At 40.5% G+C, this 22,995-nt stretch overlaps 1 protein-coding gene across 5 annotated transcripts in view; it reads left to right on the top strand.

Annotated features, from left to right (window-relative positions):
- Window positions 1-1,204: 1,204 nt before the first annotated feature.
- Window positions 1,205-22,995, top strand: part of kif21b (kinesin family member 21B) — a 172,058-nt gene continuing 150,267 nt past the window's right edge. For all 5 annotated transcript variants that reach the window (XR_009447008.1, XR_009447006.1, XR_009447007.1 and 2 more), the window contains exon 1: window positions 1,205-1,510. Coding sequence is in view for 1 of the 5 variants with exons in the window: in XM_048553218.2 (XP_048409175.1) it covers window positions 1,467-1,510 (44 nt within the window). In the remaining 4 variants the exon portion in view is untranslated. The remainder of the gene's footprint in view (window positions 1,511-22,995) is intronic.

Below are 22,995 nucleotides of genomic sequence, written 5' to 3'. Positions count from 1 at the left end.
CTGAACTAGAGCTCCTAAGTCCCTTTGTCTTTCAGATTTCTGAAGACTTTCCCCACACAGAAAATATTATACTCTTCTATTGTTCTTACCATAGTATATAACCTTTCTTTTTCAGACATTGCATTCCATCTGCCACTTCTTTCCCCTCTCCTAGCCTGTCCAAATCGGTTTTGGACTCCCTGCTTGCAATACAATACTTGTCTGTCCACCCTATCTTTATGTCATCTATGGATTTAGCAACAATGCCCTCAGTTCCTTTGGTAATTAAATGAATAGGTTAGTGATGTGAAGGGCATCTAGTTGTGAAGCCACACGCCAAGTCCATTTATGATTTGAATGGAAATGTCACCCATGCTCAGGTTCAATCTTCAAGCAACACAAGTGTCCTTGCAGAGCAATGGATAGAGATGCCATTAAGAGGAGATTGGAAGAAGAATGGATAACCGACAAGAGGAGAGAGAAAAGTGTGACCAACCAGCATTGCACAACTGCAATTAAGCTTAAAGAAGTCTTGGTGAGTTCTGACCAAGCTTCTAGAACTAAAGCATCCATTCATTACATTTGTGTCCCAATTAACGCCAATAAAAGGCTAATCTTCTATCAAACATTCTGTGTTGTGCACCTGGGCATCCGTTTCTTCTCCCATCACTTGATTAGAAGCTTTAACAAAATGAATTATGAAGGATGCTTTTTTTTTTAGCCTCATCAGTCTCTTTTGACGAGAGTAATTGCAGCTAGGCTTTCTAGCATCCACTGTAATTCAAATGTATACGTGCCTCGAAGACATTCTTAATCCGCAGCTACAAAAGAATGAATAAAGGATTTTTGGCACTGATCCCTTTGACAATTACCTTGCCTGGATCAAGCTTTTTGGCATTGGAAATGGAGCCTTTTCCTAGAAAATAAATTGTGAAATTAAAAGAGATCTCTGCGTTTTTGAGAGAGAAAATTAACGCACAAAAGAGAATTGATCAGATGCCTTTTAAAGGGAACAGGGGTTCTGAGCCGACGACCTTCCCCTAAACAGTTCCTTTTTGTAACGGAGTCAAACTATCTTGATGTTTCAAGAAGCTCTCTCCACTCTGAATGGACAATAGTCATCTTGAGCCCGTCCATTTCCAGGGCGTCTGGATGTGATTGGTTGGTGTAGATGTCACTCTAGAGTGGACACCGCCCCCTCGGAGCAGGTTCGGTTGCCTGGCAATCAGCACTCTGAGCTGCTGGAGGCTGATTTCAGATGTTGCATTGCGGATTTGTAGAGAGTACAATGTAACACAGGATGTTGCAATTGCAACCATGTCGCTACCGTCCCGATCCCGTTAACTGCAGGATGACATGCTTCAAGTTCTGTGAAAAAAATATTTGTATTTATTTATACCTCAGACACACTGCGCTGCCGTCTCAGTAGGTCAGCGATTTTCCCTTTCATTGAATGAAACTTGGAGAGCGCACGCTGCACAAAAATAATGGCGACTAATCAAGACGGCTGTAGTGTCAAAGTCGCTTTAAGGTAAGACAGCTTCTTATTTATTACAGCGTTGAGTCGGTGTCAGGATAATATAACAGGCCAGTAAAACGCTTAATCCATTGTGTCTGTGCTCAGTGATGTTGTGCTCAGTTGCTCGCTAGAATAGGTGATGGAAACTTCATTAATTTGCATTTTTAAATCTGTTGACTCTGTTATACTATTTTGTCATTTTGACTCCGAAGCAAACAATTTCATGTTGACTGGCGTTGACTTCTTGCTTGACATTGATAACATGCTCTTCAATTTGGTTGGCTGTAATATTTGGAGACAATGGATTATTCCAAGAAATAAAGATTCGTGGAAAAGAACTACGAATAACCTTTTTTAGTCATTGGGGAACTGCATTAAATGACACCACCCATGTTATTATGGCACGTTTGACATCACATTCTTTCCAAAGAATATACTTCTGCACATGCTATCACAGCTCTACTGCTCAGTCTTTGTTTATCAGATTGAGTTCGGTCCATGCAGGAGTTAACATGGTGAATAATTGGAATTATTATATAGGTATGGAAACAATATCATACAGGGGACAAATAATACATTACTGCTTTGCTTTCATGGATTTAGGATCATAGCTAACTCAAATGAGCTTTTTGCTAATAAGCTGAAGGTAGTGTAAAGATAATGGCATAGTATAATTATTTTGTAATATCTTTTCCAGTATTTGACCACACTCTTCCTTCAAGATGGTGACAGTGACAGTTTTACAATGTTGATCACTAGCCAAAAAAAATTTAAGAATAAATGTACTGTAAAATATGTTCTTGATGTTTTATAATGACCATTATGCTGCTCGTTTTAATAAATTTTGGTTATGGTAATGATTTTAAAAAACTGTGAAACCTTCAAATAGCCCAATGGAGAATTAGAACAAAGAGCTTTTGCTTTGGCTGAAGCAGTTTGATCAGAAAAGTGCCAATAGAATTATAATTACAGTTTCACAATATGCAGAAGAGAGAAACCCTAATAGAGAACAGCCTAAAGACGGGAGGGTGGAGTGCCAAAAGGATGTGATGACAGTCAATTGACTGCATAGGATTTAATTTATTCTATGGCTACTGACCTTGGCTCCCTTCCATTTGTAAGCCCGTTCAGCCATTTCACAAAATGAGTTTTAATTTTATCTCATATACTAAATGGATAATTTATGAGTCATCTGTTAACAAAGATAAATGGATAATGTAGTTTCAGTCAAATAATGATAAACCAGCTTCAGATTGAATGTCACAGCCTGCTTTGTTAATATTTTATTTCTGGTTTGACCTGGGGCCCAACTATCACAAAGAATAGGACTTCACTTTTAACATCCAGCGAAATAAAGATCATGATTGTAGGGATCAAAAAGCATTATATCTTTATAAATAACTGGTGTTACTTTGCTTAGTGACATTGAAGTAAATTGGTTTTTGAAACTTCGATCACAAGCGTTGAGCATAGCTCTGTCTAGTTCTTTGGACTATGATCTCAGAATTTGTTCTGACATTGTTCCAATTGTGTATCAGGGAGAAAAAAAAGTTCTGCACTTTCTTATGAAAAGGGTATCTGTATTTAATCTATCCACCTTGAAGTCAATTTCAAATTGATTAATCAATAATTCCTCTCTCTTTAAAGGTATGCGTAACAAAATTCCTGATTTTGAAATAAATTTTTTGCTGAGCTGAAGGCAGAGTTTTTATATGAAGTAAAGGTTTCTAATGCACGTAGTTTTCCCTCTTGGGTTTTGTGTATGTGGGATTAAATATACTTTTTTTTGTATCTCACACAGATCACAAAAGTCAGTGGCATATACTGTTTGATAATATTTGAACAACATACAAAGAAAATGTGATTAGTGACAAGAATCCTAATTCATTCTTTGGTATGCATGTTGAAAAGACAGTCAATGAGAAATGGCTTCTTCAAACAAATTGACTTGGACAATAGCATAAAACTGAAAATATTTATGAAACACAAAAAATGTTAAATTATTTGAAAGTTATACCATTTTAGGTGGCAGGAGGCCAAGGAAGTTTATGTTAAACAAAATGATGAGGTTTAATCATTTGTAAACATTATTGTTGAACTGAGTTATTTTACTTTAAAAGAAAACTCAATTTCTACCAGCTATCTTGAAGCAAAGCAATTGATCTGTTCAATGCAATCAATTTCTCAGGTGTCACACTTTTAGAATGCATGTTTTGGCATATTCTAGTATTAATGAACTCAGTGCACAGACATTACTTCCTGTCATTAAGGTTCAAAGCAGCACAGTAAAGAATCAGGAAGTGTCAGTAATATTGCAATCGCAGGAAGGACATAGGCCTGTTGTTGACTTAAAACCAAACTTTCATGCAGTCATGGTATGTGATAAGAGTTTATCTGCGTCTGTTTGTGAGAAGAGTGATTGCAAAAAATGTTTACAAAACAAACACACTCAGTTTACACAGGGTTAGATTAACTTCATCACTGTGTGCATTTATATATTATATAATGGAAAATATAGTACAGCATATCAATGGGATCCCATTACTGAAAATGTAAATTTAAAATGACGGTGTGTTTATATCTTGTAAGATAAACATAAAGGCACCCTGGTACAGGAAGTTGGTATATCAGACTATTAATGGTGCAGGATGGGATGGGCGATTTGACTATCATCTCAGTTTATCTGCAGCTGAAGTATTAATTTCAGCATTAGCTTAAAGAGGTGATCACAAGACAACATAGTCTCATTGATGTCAATGCAGAAACCCTCCCATCTCTGTTAAGAGTGATTGGCAGAGACCAAGAGGAGAAAAGAGTGAGATTTGAGCATTTTAAAATTTAAATGAGCATATGCCCTGCCAGTGCATTCCTGATGCAGTGCTATAGTTGGCCAAAATAAATATCTTGAGCTGAAGGTAAATGTGAGTACTTTTTGAGCAGTATTCTGAAATGGACCACTCATTTAGATGTCATTTTCTTCTGAGGTATCAGATTGGGATTTGAACCCAGCATCAAGATTTTGCTTGAAGGTGAGCAGGGAACCTCTCTCAAACATATTATCTCATTGCTGTTTCCGGGATCCAGCTGTACCCAAAGTGGCAGTTGCATTCCCAATTCAAAAATGGTCCAGTGACAGATGCTTTGCAATGTCTTTGAAAAGTACTGTATAAATACAAGGCTTCCTTTTTTTTGCCAAAATGAAGGGTGTAATTTAAGGCAAAAAAAACAGTAATCTGTTGAATTAATCGACACAAGTACTAGTTCAAGAATTCAGTTTTAGTTCGTTGCCAGATTTTATGGATTTACAACTGCTGATCGATGCGATAAAGTGCTCTAGTGAATTAAGTAAATTACTGGCTTTTGCCTTTTCACTCATCTAAACTGAAATGGATAACCTCTAAGAACTGTAAGAACCCTAAACTTAGACTGTTTGCACAATCAGGCATTAAGTCACTGACTAAAATTGGCTAGCACTGAAAATTCATACGATAAATACAGCACTAACTAAAACTGACTTAACTCTCCGATGATATCATAAATTGAGACTTCTACCCAAAGACCACTGGCTGTATTCAGTTACTATGCATGATGTTACTGTGAGGACACATTTTACATACTAAGATCTGCAATTTGAATACTTCATATAAAAAAAATTAAATTTAACTTACTGGAACAAGAATGGTTGAAAGAAATCCTAAGATTACTGTACTCACTAGGCTGAGGAACAGATTTGTACTTGTTTCTAAAACTTCATTTTTGTTATTTAGAATTGTTACAAATAAGCAATACAGCGTTTAAGAATATGGACAGAGTGTAAGACAGCTCTCTGCCCCATACCTGCACACTTCTAATATCTCAGATTCCAATTATAAGGAGTGGTGACATTGACCCTCGTTTCTGATTCAGCTGTCTTCCCTGGTAGCTTCTTAACATTGATATTTGAATAAGAGCTAGACTGCATTTACAAAGCATCTTGGGTCATTCCACAGCTTCACAGCCACTCTATCCAGGTATAACTACTGTTGTTGTGCTTGCAAACATGGCAGCAAATTTTTGCACAACTAGGTCCCATAAGCAGCAAAGATAAATGACCAATTAATTTGTTATTGTGCTGGTTAAAATATAAATATTAATCTTTGTTTTTGTTGCAAAATACCATGGGCCCTTCGACATCAATCTTGATAGATAAATGGCCAATAAATTCAAATTGCATTACCAAAGATGCCACCTTTTTGATACTTCAGTACTTCAGGGGCGGCACAGTGGCTCAGTGGTTAGCACTGCAGCCTCACCGCACCAGGGACCTGGGTTCGATTCCAGCCTCGGGTAACTGTCTGTGTGGAGTTTGTACATTCTCCCCGTGTCTGCGTGGGTTTCCTCCGGGTGCTCCGGTTTCCTCCCACAGTCCAGAGATCTGCAGGCTAGGTGGATCAGCCATGCTAAATTGCCCGTAGTGTTCAGGGTTGTGTGGGGTATAGGGGGATTGGCCTGGGTGGATGCTTCACGGGGCGGTTTGGACTTGTTGGGCCAAAGGGCCTGTTTCCACACTGTAGGTAATCTAATCTAAGAGTATTGCATTTTCACCTTAGAGAATGGGCTAATGTTCAGGTGTGGAGCTTGATGTCAGTATTGTAAGTGAAAGGCAAATAAAATATACCATCTCAAAATTTATGCACAATTCACATATTGATGGTCGACTTTTATACCACCAGGCCCTATTACTCTACTTTAATGTGGTGGGCCACCTTACCATTACATAACTGAGTTGTCAACTCTGCCCTTTTTCTTTGGAGACTCGTCTACTGAGGTAGTATGGACTGAGGTTAGAAACAGGAAAGGAGAGGTCACCCTGTTGGGAATTTTCTCCAGGCCTCCGAAAAGTTCCAGAGATGTAGAGGAAAGGATTGCAAAGGTAATTCCGGAAAGGAGCGAAAGTAACAGGGTAGTTGTTTTGGGGGACTTTAACTTTCCAAATATTGACTGGAGACGCTGTAGTTCGTGTACTTTCGATGGGTCAGTTTTTGTCCAATGTGTGCAGCGGGGTTTCCTGACACAGTATGTAGGGAGGCCCACAAGAGGTGAGGCAACGTTGGATCTGGTACTGGGTAATGAACCAGGCTAGGTGTTAGATTTGGAGATAGGTGAACATTTCGGTGAGAGTGACCACAATTCAGTTATGTTTGCTTTAGTGATGGAAAGGGATAGGTATATACCGCAGGCCAAGAGTTATAGCTGTGGAAAAGGCAATTAGGCAAGATCTAGGATGCACAGGATGGGGAAGGAAACTGCAGGCGCTGGGTACAGTTTAAATGTGGGACTTGTTCAAGAACAGCTACCGTGTATCCTTGATAAGAATGTACCTGTCAGGCAGGGAGGAAGTGTTCGAGCAAGGGAACCGTGGTTTACTAAAGAAGTTGAATCTTTTGTCAAGAGGAAGAAGGCAGCTTATGGAAAGATGAGGCATGAAGGCTCAGTTAGGGCACTTGAGAGTTACAAGCTAGCCAGGAAGGACCTAAAGAGAGAGCTAAGAAGAGCCAGGAGGGGACATGAGAAGTCTTTGGCAGGTAAGATCAAGGAAAACCCTCACGCTTTCTATAGGTATGTCAGGAATAAAAGAATGACTAGAGTAAGATAAGGGCCAGTCAAGGACTGTAGTGAGAAGTTGCGCTTGGAGTACGAAGGGATAGGAGAGGCGCTAAATGAATATTTTTCGTCAGCATTCACGCATGATAAAGACAAATTTGTTGAGAGAATACTGAGATACAGGCTATCAGACTAGATGGAGTTGAGGTTCATAAGGAGGAGGCGTTAGCAATTCTGGAAAGTGTGAAAATAGGCAAGTCCCCTGGGCCGGATGGGATTTATCCTTGGATTCTCTTGGAAGCTAGGGATGAGATTGCAGAGCCTTTGGCTTTGACTTTTATGTCATCATTGTCTACAGGAAGAGCGCCAGAAGACTGGAAGATAGAAAATATTGTCCCTTTGTTCAAGAAGGGGAATAGAGACAACCCTGGTATTTATAGACCAGTGAGCCTTACTTCGGTTGTGGGTAAAGTGTTGGAAATGATTATAAGAGATAGGATTTATAATCATCTAGAAAGGAATAATTTGATTAGGGATAGTCAACACGGTTTTATGAAGGGTAGGTCGTGCCTGACAAACCTTATTGAGTTCTTTGAGAAGGTGGCCAAACAGATGGATGAGGGTAAAGTGATTGATGTGGTGTATATGGATTTCATTAAAACGTCTGATAAGATTCCCCATGGTAGGCTATTGCAGAAAATACAGACGCCTGGGATTGAGGGTGATTTCGCATTTTGGATCAGAAATTGGCTAGTTGAAAGAAGACAGATAGTGGTGGTTGATGGGAAATGTTCATCCTGGAGTTCAGTTACTAGTGGTGTACCTCAAGGATCTGTTTTGGGGCCACTGCTGTTTGTCAGTTTTATAAATGACCTGGATGAGGGTGTAGAAAGATGGGTTAGTAAATTTGCGGGATGACACTAAAGTTGGTGGAGTTGTGGATAGTGCGAAAGGATGTTGCAGGTTACTGAGGGACATAGATGAGCTGCAGAGCTGGGTTGAGAGGTGACAAATTGAGTTTAATGCAGAAAAGTGTGAGGTGATTCACTTTGGAAGGAGTAACAGGAAAGAGTACTGGGCTAATGGTAAGATTCTTGGCAGTGTGGATGAGCAGAGAGATCTCGATGTCCATGTGCATAGGTCCCTATGCATGGACAGTGAGAGCCTTTTTCCTCGGATGGAGATGGCTAGCGTGAGGGGATATAGTTTTAAATTGAGGGGTGATAGATGTAGGACAGATGTCAGAGGTCTTTATTTAGAGAGTAGTAAGGGCGTGGAATGCCCTGCCTGCAACAGTAGTAGACTTGCCAACTTTAAGGACATTTAAATGGTCATTGGATAAACATATGGATGATAATGGAATAATGTAGGTTAGATGGGCTTCAGATTGGTTTCACAGATCGGTGCAACATCGAGGGCTGAAGGGCCTGTACTGTGCTGTAATGTTCTACATTTTGCTGGCCTTTTTTTCTGAGTTCACCCTTTATGTGAGTTTAATCTTTGGATTTGTTTTCTACATTCTCGCCAAATAAGGTAAGTATGATTGTGCTATGGTGATTAGACCTGAATATAATTTGTATAGGTGTGCTCCAACCATAGTACTTCTACCAACTTGATTCTGAAGAATTCCTCTCTGTTGTTACTCCAACACATGAAGTCCAGCTAAAGTTTTATCGTCCCCCACCAAGGAACTACATCAGACTGCACCTGAGACACCCCAGTTCACTGACTTTGGTAGGAGACCCCACACTGGAACAAGAGAGAAAATAAACTGTGTCTTCAGCTGTGCTGCAAGGCCTGTTGGTCAAACATTTATGGTTTCATTTGGCAGTGGCTTTTGCTTTCGATTTTACAGTAGCCCACACTTTCAAGTATACAGTGGATGAATCCAGGAAGAAAGCATATCCTGACGTTTTAAAAAAATATGATTCTGTGAAGGCATTTGAGGCCGTGAGAGATGCTGGTGTACTTGAAAATGTGAAACCAAGGAAGCAGATTCTTGCAAAAGAACCAAGGAATGAGTGACAAAATTGCTGCTCTGTCTTATACTGGAGAAATGGCAACAGAAGGATATGCTTTGTACATTTTATACCTCATTTATAAATAAAATATTTATTTCTCTGACCTTGGAAAATAAAACAACATTTCAAATGAGATCAGAAGCTGAATTTGGCGTTGAGGTTCCATTAACTTTGTCCCACAAGATCCTCCAGCAACTTTGCACTCACCTGATATTCTGACTTTGATTCAAAGTTAGATTTTAATTAATCTTAAACATAACTGGAGAGTGATCTCACTGCATAAAATCATAACATTATTTAAATAGCTTTTACCGATATTATAGATTGATATTTATTTTGGCTCTATCAAAAACACTGGCACCTCCTAAACCCAAATGGTCAGCATTCATGACACATTCTGGAATATTAAGTGCATAGTTTATGATTGCACTTCAGTGCAAATGCTAGGGGTGCGCTGCGTGTTTGGATGTGCTTTCTTTTCGGTGAGATTTTAGATTAATTTGCCTGTTAAGCTGTAGGCAAATGATTCTAGGAAGAGTGAGAAAATAAAATTTGACTTGCAGACACCACAAGTACAGGATATTAGCTGCTTCCAACAGGCCAGACACCTTTCCTCTTAGCCTGGAGTTAGGGATTTGATATTGTTAATGGATGTAGTATGCAAGACCACTGACCCCTCGAATACTAATTTAAATATTGCATAGTTAAATATGCAGTTAGATTCAGTACTGTGTGAGTGATGAGACCAAGCTCATTTGCGGTGGGCTGAAGGAGCAATTATCTCAAGACTCAGGTTTATACTGCAGATAACCAACCAGTGTCTAATCCAGAAGTTAGTACAATGTAGGATGTGTAACTTGGAATTCTGCCATGCAGGAATTTTCTTGGAGGTGAACATTGATGCTGTGACTGTGATGAGGTCAGCTAGAATATGAGCTCATAGAATATGAGCTCCCTGATTGGAGATGTTAATCTGGTTCAGTCAGGGAGCCCTGGTTGACAGAAACAAAAGGAGTGTCAGGCATTCTGTCGCTGGCTCTGATGGAGCTGGATCAGTGTCAAGGACTTCCCCCATATAAATACAGGGTGACTTGGTGACAGGTTACTGGTGTCTGTGGAGTTATTTCATCTGCAGCAGGTTGTAATATCGTGGTTAATATTTCAGACCTATCAGGAAATACCTGGATGTTGATTGTCTGGGTGATATTGACTGTTGAGAAGTTTCTGGAAGATTGCCATGCCCAGTCACATGACTGTAGCAACCCTGTTTGGGATGTTTAATGCATTTTTTAAAAAAATAGTGACATATATAGAAATACATGTTGAAATTGTTCATTTTTTTAAACTATATTTATGACACCTTTCATGCGAGTGACCTGAAAATGAAATGTTTGGAAGTAAATTGCTCCTGCCTCTATCAATGACCTTTTTCTTCAAAAAATTAAAATCACATTCTCTATATTTCCTTGAAGTCGGTGAGATTTTATATTTTCATTTTTGCCACTATATAATTGAATTCAGGGAAAGTATCTGTGCCTTGTAAATATTTTACTTCTTTAACCTTTTGACTAAAATTCATTTTAAAGAATATAATTTACACATGTGGCTTTGATTATAGGAAACTACTTTGTATAGTGTTAATATAAGAATTCATAGAGCTTTCGTTTAATTTATAAATGGGTATTTCGGGAGTTTAGCGCCTGTCTCTAACATTCAGAGGGAAAGAGTTATGATGCTCCATCAGGAGATATTGTGCTTGGAACAAAAGCAGTCTGAATTTGAAATGCACAGTCAGTACCACAGTGCAGTTTTTTAAAGCTTGAGTTCTGGAAGGTGAATTGGGTCACAAACTGCTTTTGTATCAACACCAACCATTTGTCCCACTCATGATCCTCTAATTTGTCAGCAGTGGCAGCATTTGGTGCCATTCCTTTTGCAGTGCCTAGTCTAGGAAAATGCCAGATGGTGTCTATTTGCAGTCATCTAGACCTGATGAAATCACCAGTGCGCAATTAATAAAATAAGTTACATTGAAATCTCATAAAATGCATGGTTGTGTTTGTGAAACGCTGTCAGAGCATCAGCTAACATCTTTGATTGAAACAATATTGTTTCAATGTTCAGCCAGCAATTACAAATTGCCTCTCAAGTGGCTCATTGTGAAATGCAATGGGCAATTGAATCTAGCCCAACTGCACATGTTAGAAGTAATGAATGAGTCTTAGTGTGATTTGATGTGACTCTATGGGTTTGTTAATAACATCCACTTTCAACACCTTTTGAAATTCAGAATTATGGGGCTGGCATCTAAAATATGAGAGATTTGACAAGGAGATAGAAGTATAACTGTTAGGTTTGCAGACAGCCCAGTCTTGACCAGAATAACTTGATATCTGAGTTAATATTCTTACATTCGCAGTTTTAGTTAATTCATTACATTTTTCCTGGTTTTGCAGTTAGGTATATGTGCAATAATTTTGCTGTTGTCTGACTGTGTCACCTCTGCTCACCACTTTTGAGCAACTTATGTGAATATCTTTGTGTCAACGTTTGAGGTGATGAGGTCTCTCCTCCCACTAATAATGACAGAAAATGCTAGAATTAGTCAAGAGATCTGGAGAGAAACAGTGTGTTTCAGTTTGTTGACTTTTTCATAAGAACCTTCTGCTTATGTTGTCTCCAAGAAGTGCCTGAGAAACACAGACTCGTGGAGATCCTCTACCCCTTTGCCAATCAGAGAAACCCTAAGTGACTATTGCTTAGAATTAAAATGATGCCCCCTTTAAGTGCTACACACACCCATTATATAGCTAAAGGAATGCCCAGCACCTTGTAGCATTTGCAGCCAGTCGTTTTGCTGTGAAGGTTTTCTGACCAATTTTGGTTCATAACTGCACCTATGTAATTGGGCACATGCTGTGTGATGTCAAGTCTGAGCCCAAAAAATGGACTTAGAAGTTCCAGCTGCTCTTACCAAGAGAGAAGATGGCTATTATTGAAGTATTTGGTGTTTGACCAATTTATAAGATCAAAAATGTAGACTGAAGTTATTGCAGGAGTATAGTACACTTATTGTATCAGTGAACAGTGATGTGTGCTAAATGCTAGCTATTGAAATTTAATTTTAACGTAGAACAATCCCAACAGTGTATTATGAAGCTCAAATGCATTCAAAATCTTGTTCAGATATTGAACTGGATCCTGCTAAAATATATTAGACGCATGATGCTCGAATAGGGACTGACATAGCCACTTGGCTGTTGACCTCAGCCTTTGTTTAAACATAGATGAAAGAGCTGAACTCTGGAAGTGAGAAAAGAATGATTGCCTTTGACATCAAGGTAGCATTTGACTGAGTGCAGCCTTAGAATCCCTCCCAACATGTAAATGATTAGGAATCAGGGCAAATGTTGTGATCATGGAGATCATTCATCTCAGGCCAGGGTATCAACTGCTTCATCAGTGACCTTCCCTTCATCATAGGGTCACAAGTGAGGATGACAACTGATAGTTTTACAGTTCATTACCATTCAGAACTCCTCAGTCTATACTTTCAAACATTCAGACCTGGGCTAATAGATGATAAATAGCAGTTATCTTCCACAATTGACAGGCAATAACTCCGAGAAAGGGAAATCTAATCGTCTGCCTTAGTGTTCAACTGTTATATCAGATTGGAATTGCCTAGTATAAAGATCCTGCCTATTATAAAATTCCTATGGTTACCTTTGACTAGAAATTTAAACTTGATGAACCATATAAATATTGTGACTTCAGGAGCTGGTCAGAGACAAAGAGCTGTCCAGTGATTAACTTGCTTCCTTAATCCTCAAAGCCTGTTCACCATCTGAAAAGCACAGGTCAGACTATGATTGAGTACTTTCTCACGTGATGTTTGAAGCCGCAACAACAGTCAAGAAGCTTAATAGTGCTGCTTTGTGCTTTAAGCATTCACGTCCTCCATTACTGACACACAGAACACTAGTAACATTGAATCCTATCAGATGCACTACAGCAGGTCGCAAATATTATTCAACAGTCTTAATATTTTAGGTCAGTGACGTTCCATCAGAACTCTACAACAAAAGGTGACATTTTCATTCCTGAATCACCACCTCAGGCAACCTAGTCGAATTGACAATAATGGGTGTGCTCTTAAATCTGGAGAACCAATAGGAATACTATTCAGCAACCATAGATCTACAGTTCCTTCTGAGGAAGGGTCACAGGACCCAAAATGTTAACTCTGATTTTTTTTCTTCAAAGGTGCTGCCAGAGCTGCTGAGCTTTTCTAGCAGTTTCTGTTTTATTGCCTGATTTACAGCATCTCCAGTTTTTTAAGTTTTTATTATCTCTGGATGAGCTGACCAAGGCCCTCAAGTCCTTGGAACAGACTAAAACTCCTGAAAGCGACCGCTTAACAGCCAAGTTGTATTCAGCTCTGTAGGACTTGTCTGGCCAAGGCCTGCTGGAGGTGTACAGTGGTATGCTTCTGACAGGTAGCATGTGTGAATCCATGAGGTCAGCCTTATCTGTAAGTGGAAGGGGAGAGGGTGAAAATTAGAAATTGACCATCAATTTCACTGTTGAATATCAATTTTAAAATCTCATTGAAAGCCATCGCCAGCTGGATCAGATGTCCTCTGGGATCAGTGATTCACTCCAACCAAACCTGTGCTATACTTGGCAGGAAGCTCTCTGAGAGCCGTATGCTCCTTAACTGTGTGTGTGTGATGAGAAGGGTACTACCTATGGGATCCTTGGTTGGGCGGGGACTGGGGGTTGACAGTTGCATCTCCTTCTGGAATGTGCCTTTGCAAAGGAGAGAGATGCAATGGTTTTTTGTTGAGGTTTGTCCTGAGCAGCTCTGTGATGCAGCTGTCTGTGCTCTACGGGATGCTCTGCAGGATACACACCGAGACAAACATCAACTGTTAACTTGGTGAGAAATGCTCTTTGGTCTGCCCAAAACTGGAAGACTAGTTGGTCTTCCAGTATGAAGAGTTGACCTCAATTGAGTGTTGTAGACTGGCACATTCTAAGGCTCAAGACTACATGCTAAGGGACGCACTGAAGCTTAGGGCAGCTGCTGCAAAGGTGCAGTGGGGAAAGACCAATGTCTGATGTCTTTCCACCAAAGTACAGTGAGGATCTGTTAAGTTGTTGGACCCTCTCTTTGCTTCAGAATGTATTTAAACAGTTCCCTGCATGAATAGGAAATGCCTTGTGTTTTGCAACTGCAGGCAATGTCAATTTCAAATGTTTTTCTTCATATGCAGAGATTACAGAACTGCTTTAATACTTTTTGTAGGTAGATAAAGATTTTTTAATGAATAAATTTTTTTTTTGCAATTACAAAAATGTGTTTGCATCTTCTGCATTGAATGGAGTCACTGATTCCAAAGCCTATCCGGTCTGCCACAGGTGGGCTTTGCAGGCATCCTCCTGACTTGGAGAATCCATGTGCTGGCTGCAAAATGCAGATGTTGGCAGGAATGTACCCATAATTAAGTCCTCAAGGGAGTTGTTTGTTTTCCTGCTGCAGCTGAGCAGGAAACCACTCCCACCATCATTCCGACTCCTGCAGATGTGCAAATGTGTTGTGGAGTTCACCTATATAAGAGATAATGGGAACTGCAGATGCTGGAGATTCCAAGATAATAAAATGTGAGGCTGGATGAACACAGCAGGCCAAGCAGCATCTCAGGAGCACAAAAGCTGACGTTTCGGGCCTAGACCCTTCATCAGAGAGGGAGTTCACCTGATGGGATTTCTTTCTTGCTTTTGATCTGTCCTTCTCCCTTCTTCAGATTTGGCCACACGGGCCACTGATAATTCATGTCTTAAACTCTGCCTGTCCCATCACTACTGCAGCCCAACCTGCTAAGTATTTCCAGTGTTTTTTATTTTCATTTCAGGTTTACAACATCTGTCGTCCTTAGGCTTTGGGAAAACCACTCAGGGTGGGCATACTATGTAAGATGGGTTAAATAAATATTCCAATAAATCACTCCTCACCCCTTGACCAAAAATCAATTATTTTTCATTAATCCGTACAAATTTAGCTTAGTAGTTGGAAATGGATCTGAGTATTAGAAATTGTAGCAACAGCAGATTCTTATTACAAAATCTTTTCATGTGAGCGCAGTAGAGACTAAATTGCAACTTGTGTTCTATTTTAGACTGCATCGGCTCCAGTCGCTATTGATGCGGACAATATATTAAAGCTGGGGTATCATATATCTTAGTCTTCTGTATATTTGTACCTGCCTCCAGTTCCACTTTGTTAAATCATCAAAATGAGCCACTGCATTTCAATGGCAATTGCTTTGCTGGAAATTGATTTGCAACTTGGAAAAACCGTGAAGCACATTTGATGCATCACAACGCCGATAACTTCTCGTCAGTAATTTCACATCTAAAGATAAATAATAAAAGATGAAATGGTGTTTTTCCACAATCATTATCTCAAACAAAGGTCTAATTCAGTTATATATTGTATTTCATAATTCACTATTATTTCCTGCCACGCTGCTGGGACCAGGAGTTGGTGCTGCTGATACCACAGTTCTGACAGCATGTTGCTGCCTTGCAGTTGTTGACCTGTTATTTGCTTCACTCGTTCCCCCTTGCTGTTTCCCCCTCACTGCCCTGTTCTTTGCTTCACTCACTGTTGCCTTATCATTCCCTGTCGTTGCCCTGTTCTTTGATTCACTCATTCCCCCTTGTCAATCCCTATCATTGCCCATTGATGTACTTCACTCGCTGCTCCTCTTTCTGCTTTGCTCTCGATTTCACTCACTGGTTCACTTGATGCCCTATCATCATTGTCCCACCCTCTCATCTGCTGCTTGTGTCAGGGACAGAGATACAGGTTGTAGGCGAGGCAGCAAGTGTTCCATGTTTGAGAGCAGGGCGAACCAGATGGTCAACAGAGGGGCAGCGAGTGGAAGGTATCGAGCAAGGTAGTAGGTGAAACAGCAAGGAGATGGGTTTGTGATAGTCCTTGACAGGGATTCACGGCATTGTTCCTTGATGCAGACTGCTAACTGCGGTTTCTAGCTGTGATGTCAGAGGCACTGCAACCACATATGTGAGAAGTTTTGAGGAAAATTTCTTTTTTTTCACCCAGAAGGTGCTGGATAAACTGAACTCACTGCCTAAAAGGTGGTAGAGCTGAGAACCCTCAAAATATTTCAAGAAATTTTCAGTTGAGAACTTGAAATGCGACAGGACACAAAGCCACAAGCCAAATGCTGGAAACTGGGATGGGAGTAAATGTATGCTGATGACTAGCATGGATATAATAGGCTGAGGGGCCTCTTTCCATGCTACAAAAACACTGAGTCTAAATTCTAAACCAGTTAACGGATGTGGGCTGAGCAACACGTTAAGTTGTTATTGCTAGCTTCTTCAGTGTGACAGCGATTGTGATTCATTGATGCTAATTTATGTGTGGTTATGTGCAACGTTCACATCAAAGAAAACTTCATTTTGCTAGTAATTTCATCTTTCATTATCTCCATTTAATTAGATTTTCTTTAGCTGGCGGCCCAGCGACAGAGTTTAATCTCTTCATCAGTCACCATAGCCACTCTCATTCCAGTAAGAAAATTTGATGAAAACTGTCATTAAGCTATCCAATTCAATTTTTTAAACAATCTGTTCAGGGATGATGGTATTGAGAGCGAGCGAGTATTATTTGCCCATCCCTAAGTGCCTTCCGAGAAGGCGATGGTGAACTGTCTTGTTGAACTGCTGCAGTCCTTGGAGTGTAGGTACGCTGACAGTACTGTGAGCAACAGTGTTTCAAAATTTTGACTCAATGGCAGTGGTGTAATAGCAATAATATTCCAAGGATAGTGTGTGGCTTGAAAAGGAACTTGCAGTGTTCACATGTATCTGCTGCCCTTGCCCGTCCAGTAGAGTTTACTGGTTTGGAAATATTGTTCAAGGAACCTTGATGTGTTGTTACACAAGGGTTATAGGGAGAAAGCAAGAGAATGGTATTGAGAAACGTATCATCTATGATTGAAGGGCAGAGCAGACTTGAGGGGCTAAATGGCCTAATTTTGCTCCTGCATCCATGGTCTTATGATGAAACTCTGAACAGAGTTAACAATGGCGGAAGATGTTCTCTCCTTGACTAAGGCCAATAATCAAAAGAAAATCCTGAATCGAGGGAATAGTGCTGATACACAGTAGTTCTATATACTTTGACAACAATTTGTAGTTCTCATCATCTGCCATTTTTCCTAAATTAAAAAAAATCCTCAAATTTTCTTGCATTGGGTCATGTTAACAAAGTGTTTGTTCTGAAAAATGCCACTGCAGAGAAAGTCAATAGATTTGTTTTTCACTCAAGGGACTGGAAATTTAACAATCCTTGATTTGTTGAATGTTGTATAACACATTATTGCGTGTCTTTGGAATCTGGTGTCCATCCCAAGGGTTTGAATTTAACCTTGGTGAATTAAGCTGAAATTGATCCCAGTTCTGGATCAGCCACTTGCCAGCTGTTGCTAGTTTATGGTCTCCCATGAGGACACATGATAGAGAGCAGAGCTTGAGGGTTGTGACTTACAGCCTTGTTGCCTGACAGCAGCCTCCCTTAATGAAACAGAATGGAGTTTTGACAAACCAGTGCTGTGGAGTTGTACCATTCAGTACAGTGATCAGCAAACTGGGTTCTTCCAAGGATCACAGATTGGGCTTGAGAGGATGGTGATGGTGGTTGGGGAACATTATTGTTAATCTCAAAGGAGATTTCTGTGTTATGTGGGGATAGAATTTTCTTTTCCTATTTTCCATCTGTCAGAGTAGATGCTGCAATGCTGCATTTCAGTTGTGTGGGGGGGTGGTGGGAGTGGTTTCTCCTGTATGACTCAGGTGAGAATGAAACAGATCTTGCTGGAAAAGCTCAGCAGGTCTGCCAGCATCTGTGAAGGAAAAAAAAATCAGAGTTAATGTTTCGGGCCAGTTCTGAGGAAGGGTCACCGGACCCAAAACATTAACTCTGATTTTGTTTTTCTTCACACATGTTGCCAGACCTGCTGAGCTTTTCCAAAAACTTCTGTTTTTGTTCCTGATTTACAGCGTCTGCAGTTCTTTCGGGTTTGACTCAGGTGGGCTTCCTGTGGCAGGTGACATAGACATTTTCTGTTTGCATCATATCAATTTTGCTGTCAGGACAATACGGTTTTCATAGCAAGAGATTGCTTGTACATTGAAGCTCCAAAGATAGAGAATATCATCAGCAGATGGCTAATGGAGTTAAAATTTAATTAATGATCTCCAGACATCAGCTGATTTATTGCATTATTTCCATCTCCCAGCTATGAACGTCCAGGGTTGCAGCAGGTTACTGGTGAAGGAAGGAAATAATGTATTTATTTGAATTAAAATTGTATTAATTTCCCCATAAACTGGACAAGCATTTTATATCCAAGGTATTTTTCCCTCTTCTCATTTCTCCCCCAATTCAGTCATGTCCTTTCTACATGTAAAGAACGTAAGGTTTTGAGCTGATGGAAACTGTGAGATTCTGAAACCGTTGACGCTGAACCAGATGTTTAGAGGAGTTGAAAAGGCAAAAATATTTTATGAAAATTTTCATTCTGTGTCAAGGTTGCATTCCAAATCTTCTGATATAATTGTTCTACATGTTGAAATTTATTGCATTTCTTTTATCTCCCTCTCAATATCATACCACACTCTTACCATATTGCATGTAGAAACAAAATCTTATCAGACTTGCAGGCCACTCAGTCTAGTAGTGCTTATGGTTCTATCGAAGACACTCTTTGAAGTTTTTGCATGAAAGTGCATGTTAATTCTCTGGTGAATTTTCATCTCATTGATAGTGTATATGTAACAGTTGCACAGGTAACCAAGACTAGTAAGTCGACAGTGTGTTTCATTGATATCAAATGGCTTAATCTTAACAACAAAACAAAAAACAAAGTTACTAGAGAAGCTCAGCAGGTCAGGCAGCATCTGTGAAGGAGAAAACAGAGTTAACATTCCGGGTCCGGTTCTGAGGAAGCGTCACCGGACCCGAAACGTTAACTCTGTTTTTCCCTTCACAGATGCTGCCAGACCTGCTGAGCTCCTCCAGCCACTTTGTTTTTGTTTTGTTCCTAATTTACAGGATTCAGTTTTTATTTGGCTTAATCTTAAGGTTTTCTCTCTGAGTTTTAGATGTGTTTAGTTTTATTTTGAAGGGATTGTCACCGTGAGGCGGAGTGAAATATCTCACTGTATCTTCCCAAATTCCCTTTGTTAACCACCCACTGTGCCCTTAATTTCTAGAACCATTTTACCTTACACTGCTCCCTCGAGTGCTCACCGCTTACAAGATATCCATCAAAAGACTAGCATCCCTGGAACCAGCACCATCTTCATAAGGCCACTGGGCACACAGAGGAGTGATGACAATCTACATGCCCCTCACCGGCAAAGTAACGGCACAGCAGCCACGATGACATGCTATTCATGACACGTGAGCCAACGTGACTGACACTCCCACACGAACACATGCCTGTTCTCTCACCCTAATTGCTGTTTAACCACCAGGTCACACAGTTTGTCTGTTCTTTGCTACATCCTGTCTAAACACCCTCTCTAAGTTGCCCACAATTGTGTCCTCAGTGCTGACTGGAGACTCACAGTTTGTCATTGCCCAGTTGGGGAACATCCCTCACAGGTAAACAAGCAGGCAGTCACAGTCGTGGGAGATAACAGGAACTGGAGATGCTGGAGAATCTGAGATAACAAGGTGTAGAGCTGGATGAACACAGCAGGCCAAGCAGCATCAGAGGAGCAGGAAAGCTGACATTTTGGGCCTAGAAGAAGGGTCTAGGCCCGAAACGTTAGCCTTCCTGCTCCTCTGATGCTGCTTGGCCTGCTGTGTTCATCCAGCTCTACACCTTGTAATTCCAATCGTGAGCTGCTTTTACAGAGAGCAAAAGGGAACACAAACAAAAAAAAATGAATAGAAGCTGCTGTTCATCCACACAATTCAAGTCACTATTTTCCGTTCTACAATTGGCTTCTGTACCCAGCTGTCATCTACTGGAACAAGTTGTCAATTAGATGCTGAAATAAAATCAAGAACTGCAGATGCTAGAAATCTGAAACAAAAACAGAAATTGTTGGAGAAAGTCAGCAGGTCTATGGTGAAAGCTCACTGGACCTGAAATGTTGACTCTGCTTTCTCTCCATGGGTACTGCCAGGCCAGCTGAATTTCTTCAGCAGTTTCTGTTTTTATGTCATTCAGGTGCTGTCTGGCTTGTAGCATCTAAAAGCGAAGCTCTGTCATCTGTGAGGAGACCTCCTTTCTCCCCAGTGTCCTTGTCATCCTCCTTCTCAGAAGCCTGCTGCCACATCCCAATTCCTTAGCATCCAGGGCCTTTGATCATTGCCTGCTCCAATCATACAGGGCACAGCATGATGTGTCTCATTCTATCTGGATTATATCTCCCCCCTGCCCCACACCCCCCACCTCCCGCCTCAATTTCTTCATCCTTCTGGTTGTGATTTCCCACCCTCATTGACTTTGTCGATCATTGTGTGCTCCCCAAGGCTTTATTCATCTAAGGCCTCTGTCTGACTGCAACAAGAAGCCCCTCGATAAGAGTGACCAGGCTTTTCACTGCTGTCTTCGCAGCTCCCTGACCGATAATACGTGATTTCCCTGACCACCTGTGATGACCCTACAGCACTGACCATTGTCCATCCCTTGAACTATAGTTGGACAATGCCCTGACTGTGTGACTGGCCCAGGTGGATGATCGACTGTAGTCAAGCCCTGAACTGTGAGCAGATTGTGCCGTGGCTGTCGGTACCCTGATGTGCTTGGTCTAAAGAGCTGGCAGCACCTGTCCTCTGTCAAAGTGTCCTTGCAACACCCTTTCCACACCTTGCAATACAGCTCTGTACTGCCTCAGAATCCTCCAAATGGATTCCCTCCAAAAGGATCCTGTCACGTTGACAAATGTCAGATGGTGTTTTCTGTGAATGACGGATGCTGGTGCATATAAATCAAACTCTGAGATGCTGCTCTGTGCTAAACAACTTGGAATCTCCTCACAGCCAACTGAATTTGCCAGACACTTGGCCTGGCTTCCATGAAAAAAGTTCTCAATGTCTAGTTTGTTCAGCGCATTTAGTAAGATGGGAAGCTGATTATCAATGAGGTGAAATGAGCAGTAAGTAAGGCATTTAACAAACAAGAGTCCCACTTAATTGGCAACTGGCTGTGCCTCGTGTGAAACTGCTCCATGCCTGGGAGAGGCATAAAAGATGCAGTGAATTGCTCCCATGCAGGCCTCTATCACATTCTGTCTGAGGTGTTTGAAGCTAAGGTGGGAGATAAAGTTGCGAAAGAAAAGAGACAACAGTTTTCTTTTTGAGTTGATCCAAGTGTCAGTGTAGGTGCTGACTGGCATTCAAAAGATAGCACCGACTTGACATTGCAATGATGGCTCTCATTTGGAAAAGCAGGGTTTATGTACATAAACTAGGCTGACAATTGAATGACATTCAGTTGCACAGTTCTGAAGTGCAATCCCTTGGCTGAATTGATAAATTGAAGTCTGCTGCTTAAAATCCTGTGGCAATATTCTAACCGGGGAAGGGAGTTTCTGCTGCTCCTCTCTCTCCTCCTGTTGTTAACATGGAATGCTGTTAAGACAGTGTTTAAAATGGGATGAATTAATTTAAGAAGAAATGATGTCTTGCTAATATGCTGCAAATTGTTGTTCTGTCAAGATATCCTTAAAGTTCTGTAAAATGAAGTTGTAGTTCCAATTGTGATGTTATTATCACTGAGGTAATGTGACATAAACATTTCAAATTGCTAAGAAGAGCATATTAACTGCTGGACAATAAATAATTGTATACAGATATTTGAATATCTGTTCCAATATGTTGACATCATTTACTTGGATTTTGACCAACATGGTTATATAATGCTCAGCGAAGAGCTCCAGCTTCCGCTTGAATTCTTTCAGCAGCACAAATTAATATTTGTGCTCCAACAGAGTTTCTATGGTTAGCATGAGCTAACTGGTATGATCAGCTGAGGCAGCTTTTCTGATGATAAAAACTCTTAAATGGAAATAATCTGAAATTGGGTTTTGAAGATCTCGTCATGTGGTTTTGACTATATTCTTTGGCAGCTTATTCCATTGTGGATTGTCCTTGCGAAGGAAGACAGTTGGTGAGCAGCTCTGGAAGAAAATGGTCTTTGTAGTTTATGTGGATGGCTACCTCAAGTGCTGTCTTTGCTGGAGGTCACCAGTTCCTTTGTTTTATATTAAAATTCACCAGTCCATTTCTAGCACCATATCTTTTCAGTAATGTCAGAGAATGTAATAGTCACAAGTGAATACTCAACATGTTTTTAAATTATCTGGTATGCTTGTATTAAATTTACATGTTTAATCGAGACCACACTTCTTAATGGAACATGCAGAATTCTGTGAAATTGTAAGTCATTCTGCCCCTATACCACTGTTCACTGAGGGAGTGGGTGTTTGTGAATGTAGTGCCTTTCAAGTCGTTTGCTTTGTCCTGGATGGGATCAAGCTTCCCGAGTGTTGTTGGGGCTGCACGCATCCAGGCAAGTGAGGAGTATTCCATCACACTCCCGACTTGTGCCTTTTGGACAGACTTTGAGGAGTCAGGAGGTTTATTACTTAACACAAGCCTCTGACCTGCGGTTGCAGCCATTGCATTTATGTGGTGAGTCCAGGTGAGTTTCTGATCAATGATAACTCCCAGGACGTTGATAGTGGGGGATTCAGTGATGGTATCACAATAGAATGTCAAATGTTGGTGCTTAGATTGTCTCTTGTTGCAGCTGATCGTAGCCTGGCAATTGTGCAGCG

The sequence above is a fragment of the Stegostoma tigrinum genome, chromosome 21 (genome assembly GCF_030684315.1).
Source record: "Stegostoma tigrinum isolate sSteTig4 chromosome 21, sSteTig4.hap1, whole genome shotgun sequence".
In the NCBI taxonomy this organism is placed as follows: domain Eukaryota; kingdom Metazoa; phylum Chordata; class Chondrichthyes; order Orectolobiformes; family Stegostomatidae; genus Stegostoma; species Stegostoma tigrinum.
The sequence above is the reverse complement of the archived record's forward strand: the minus strand, read 5'-3'. Positions and strand labels throughout refer to the sequence as shown.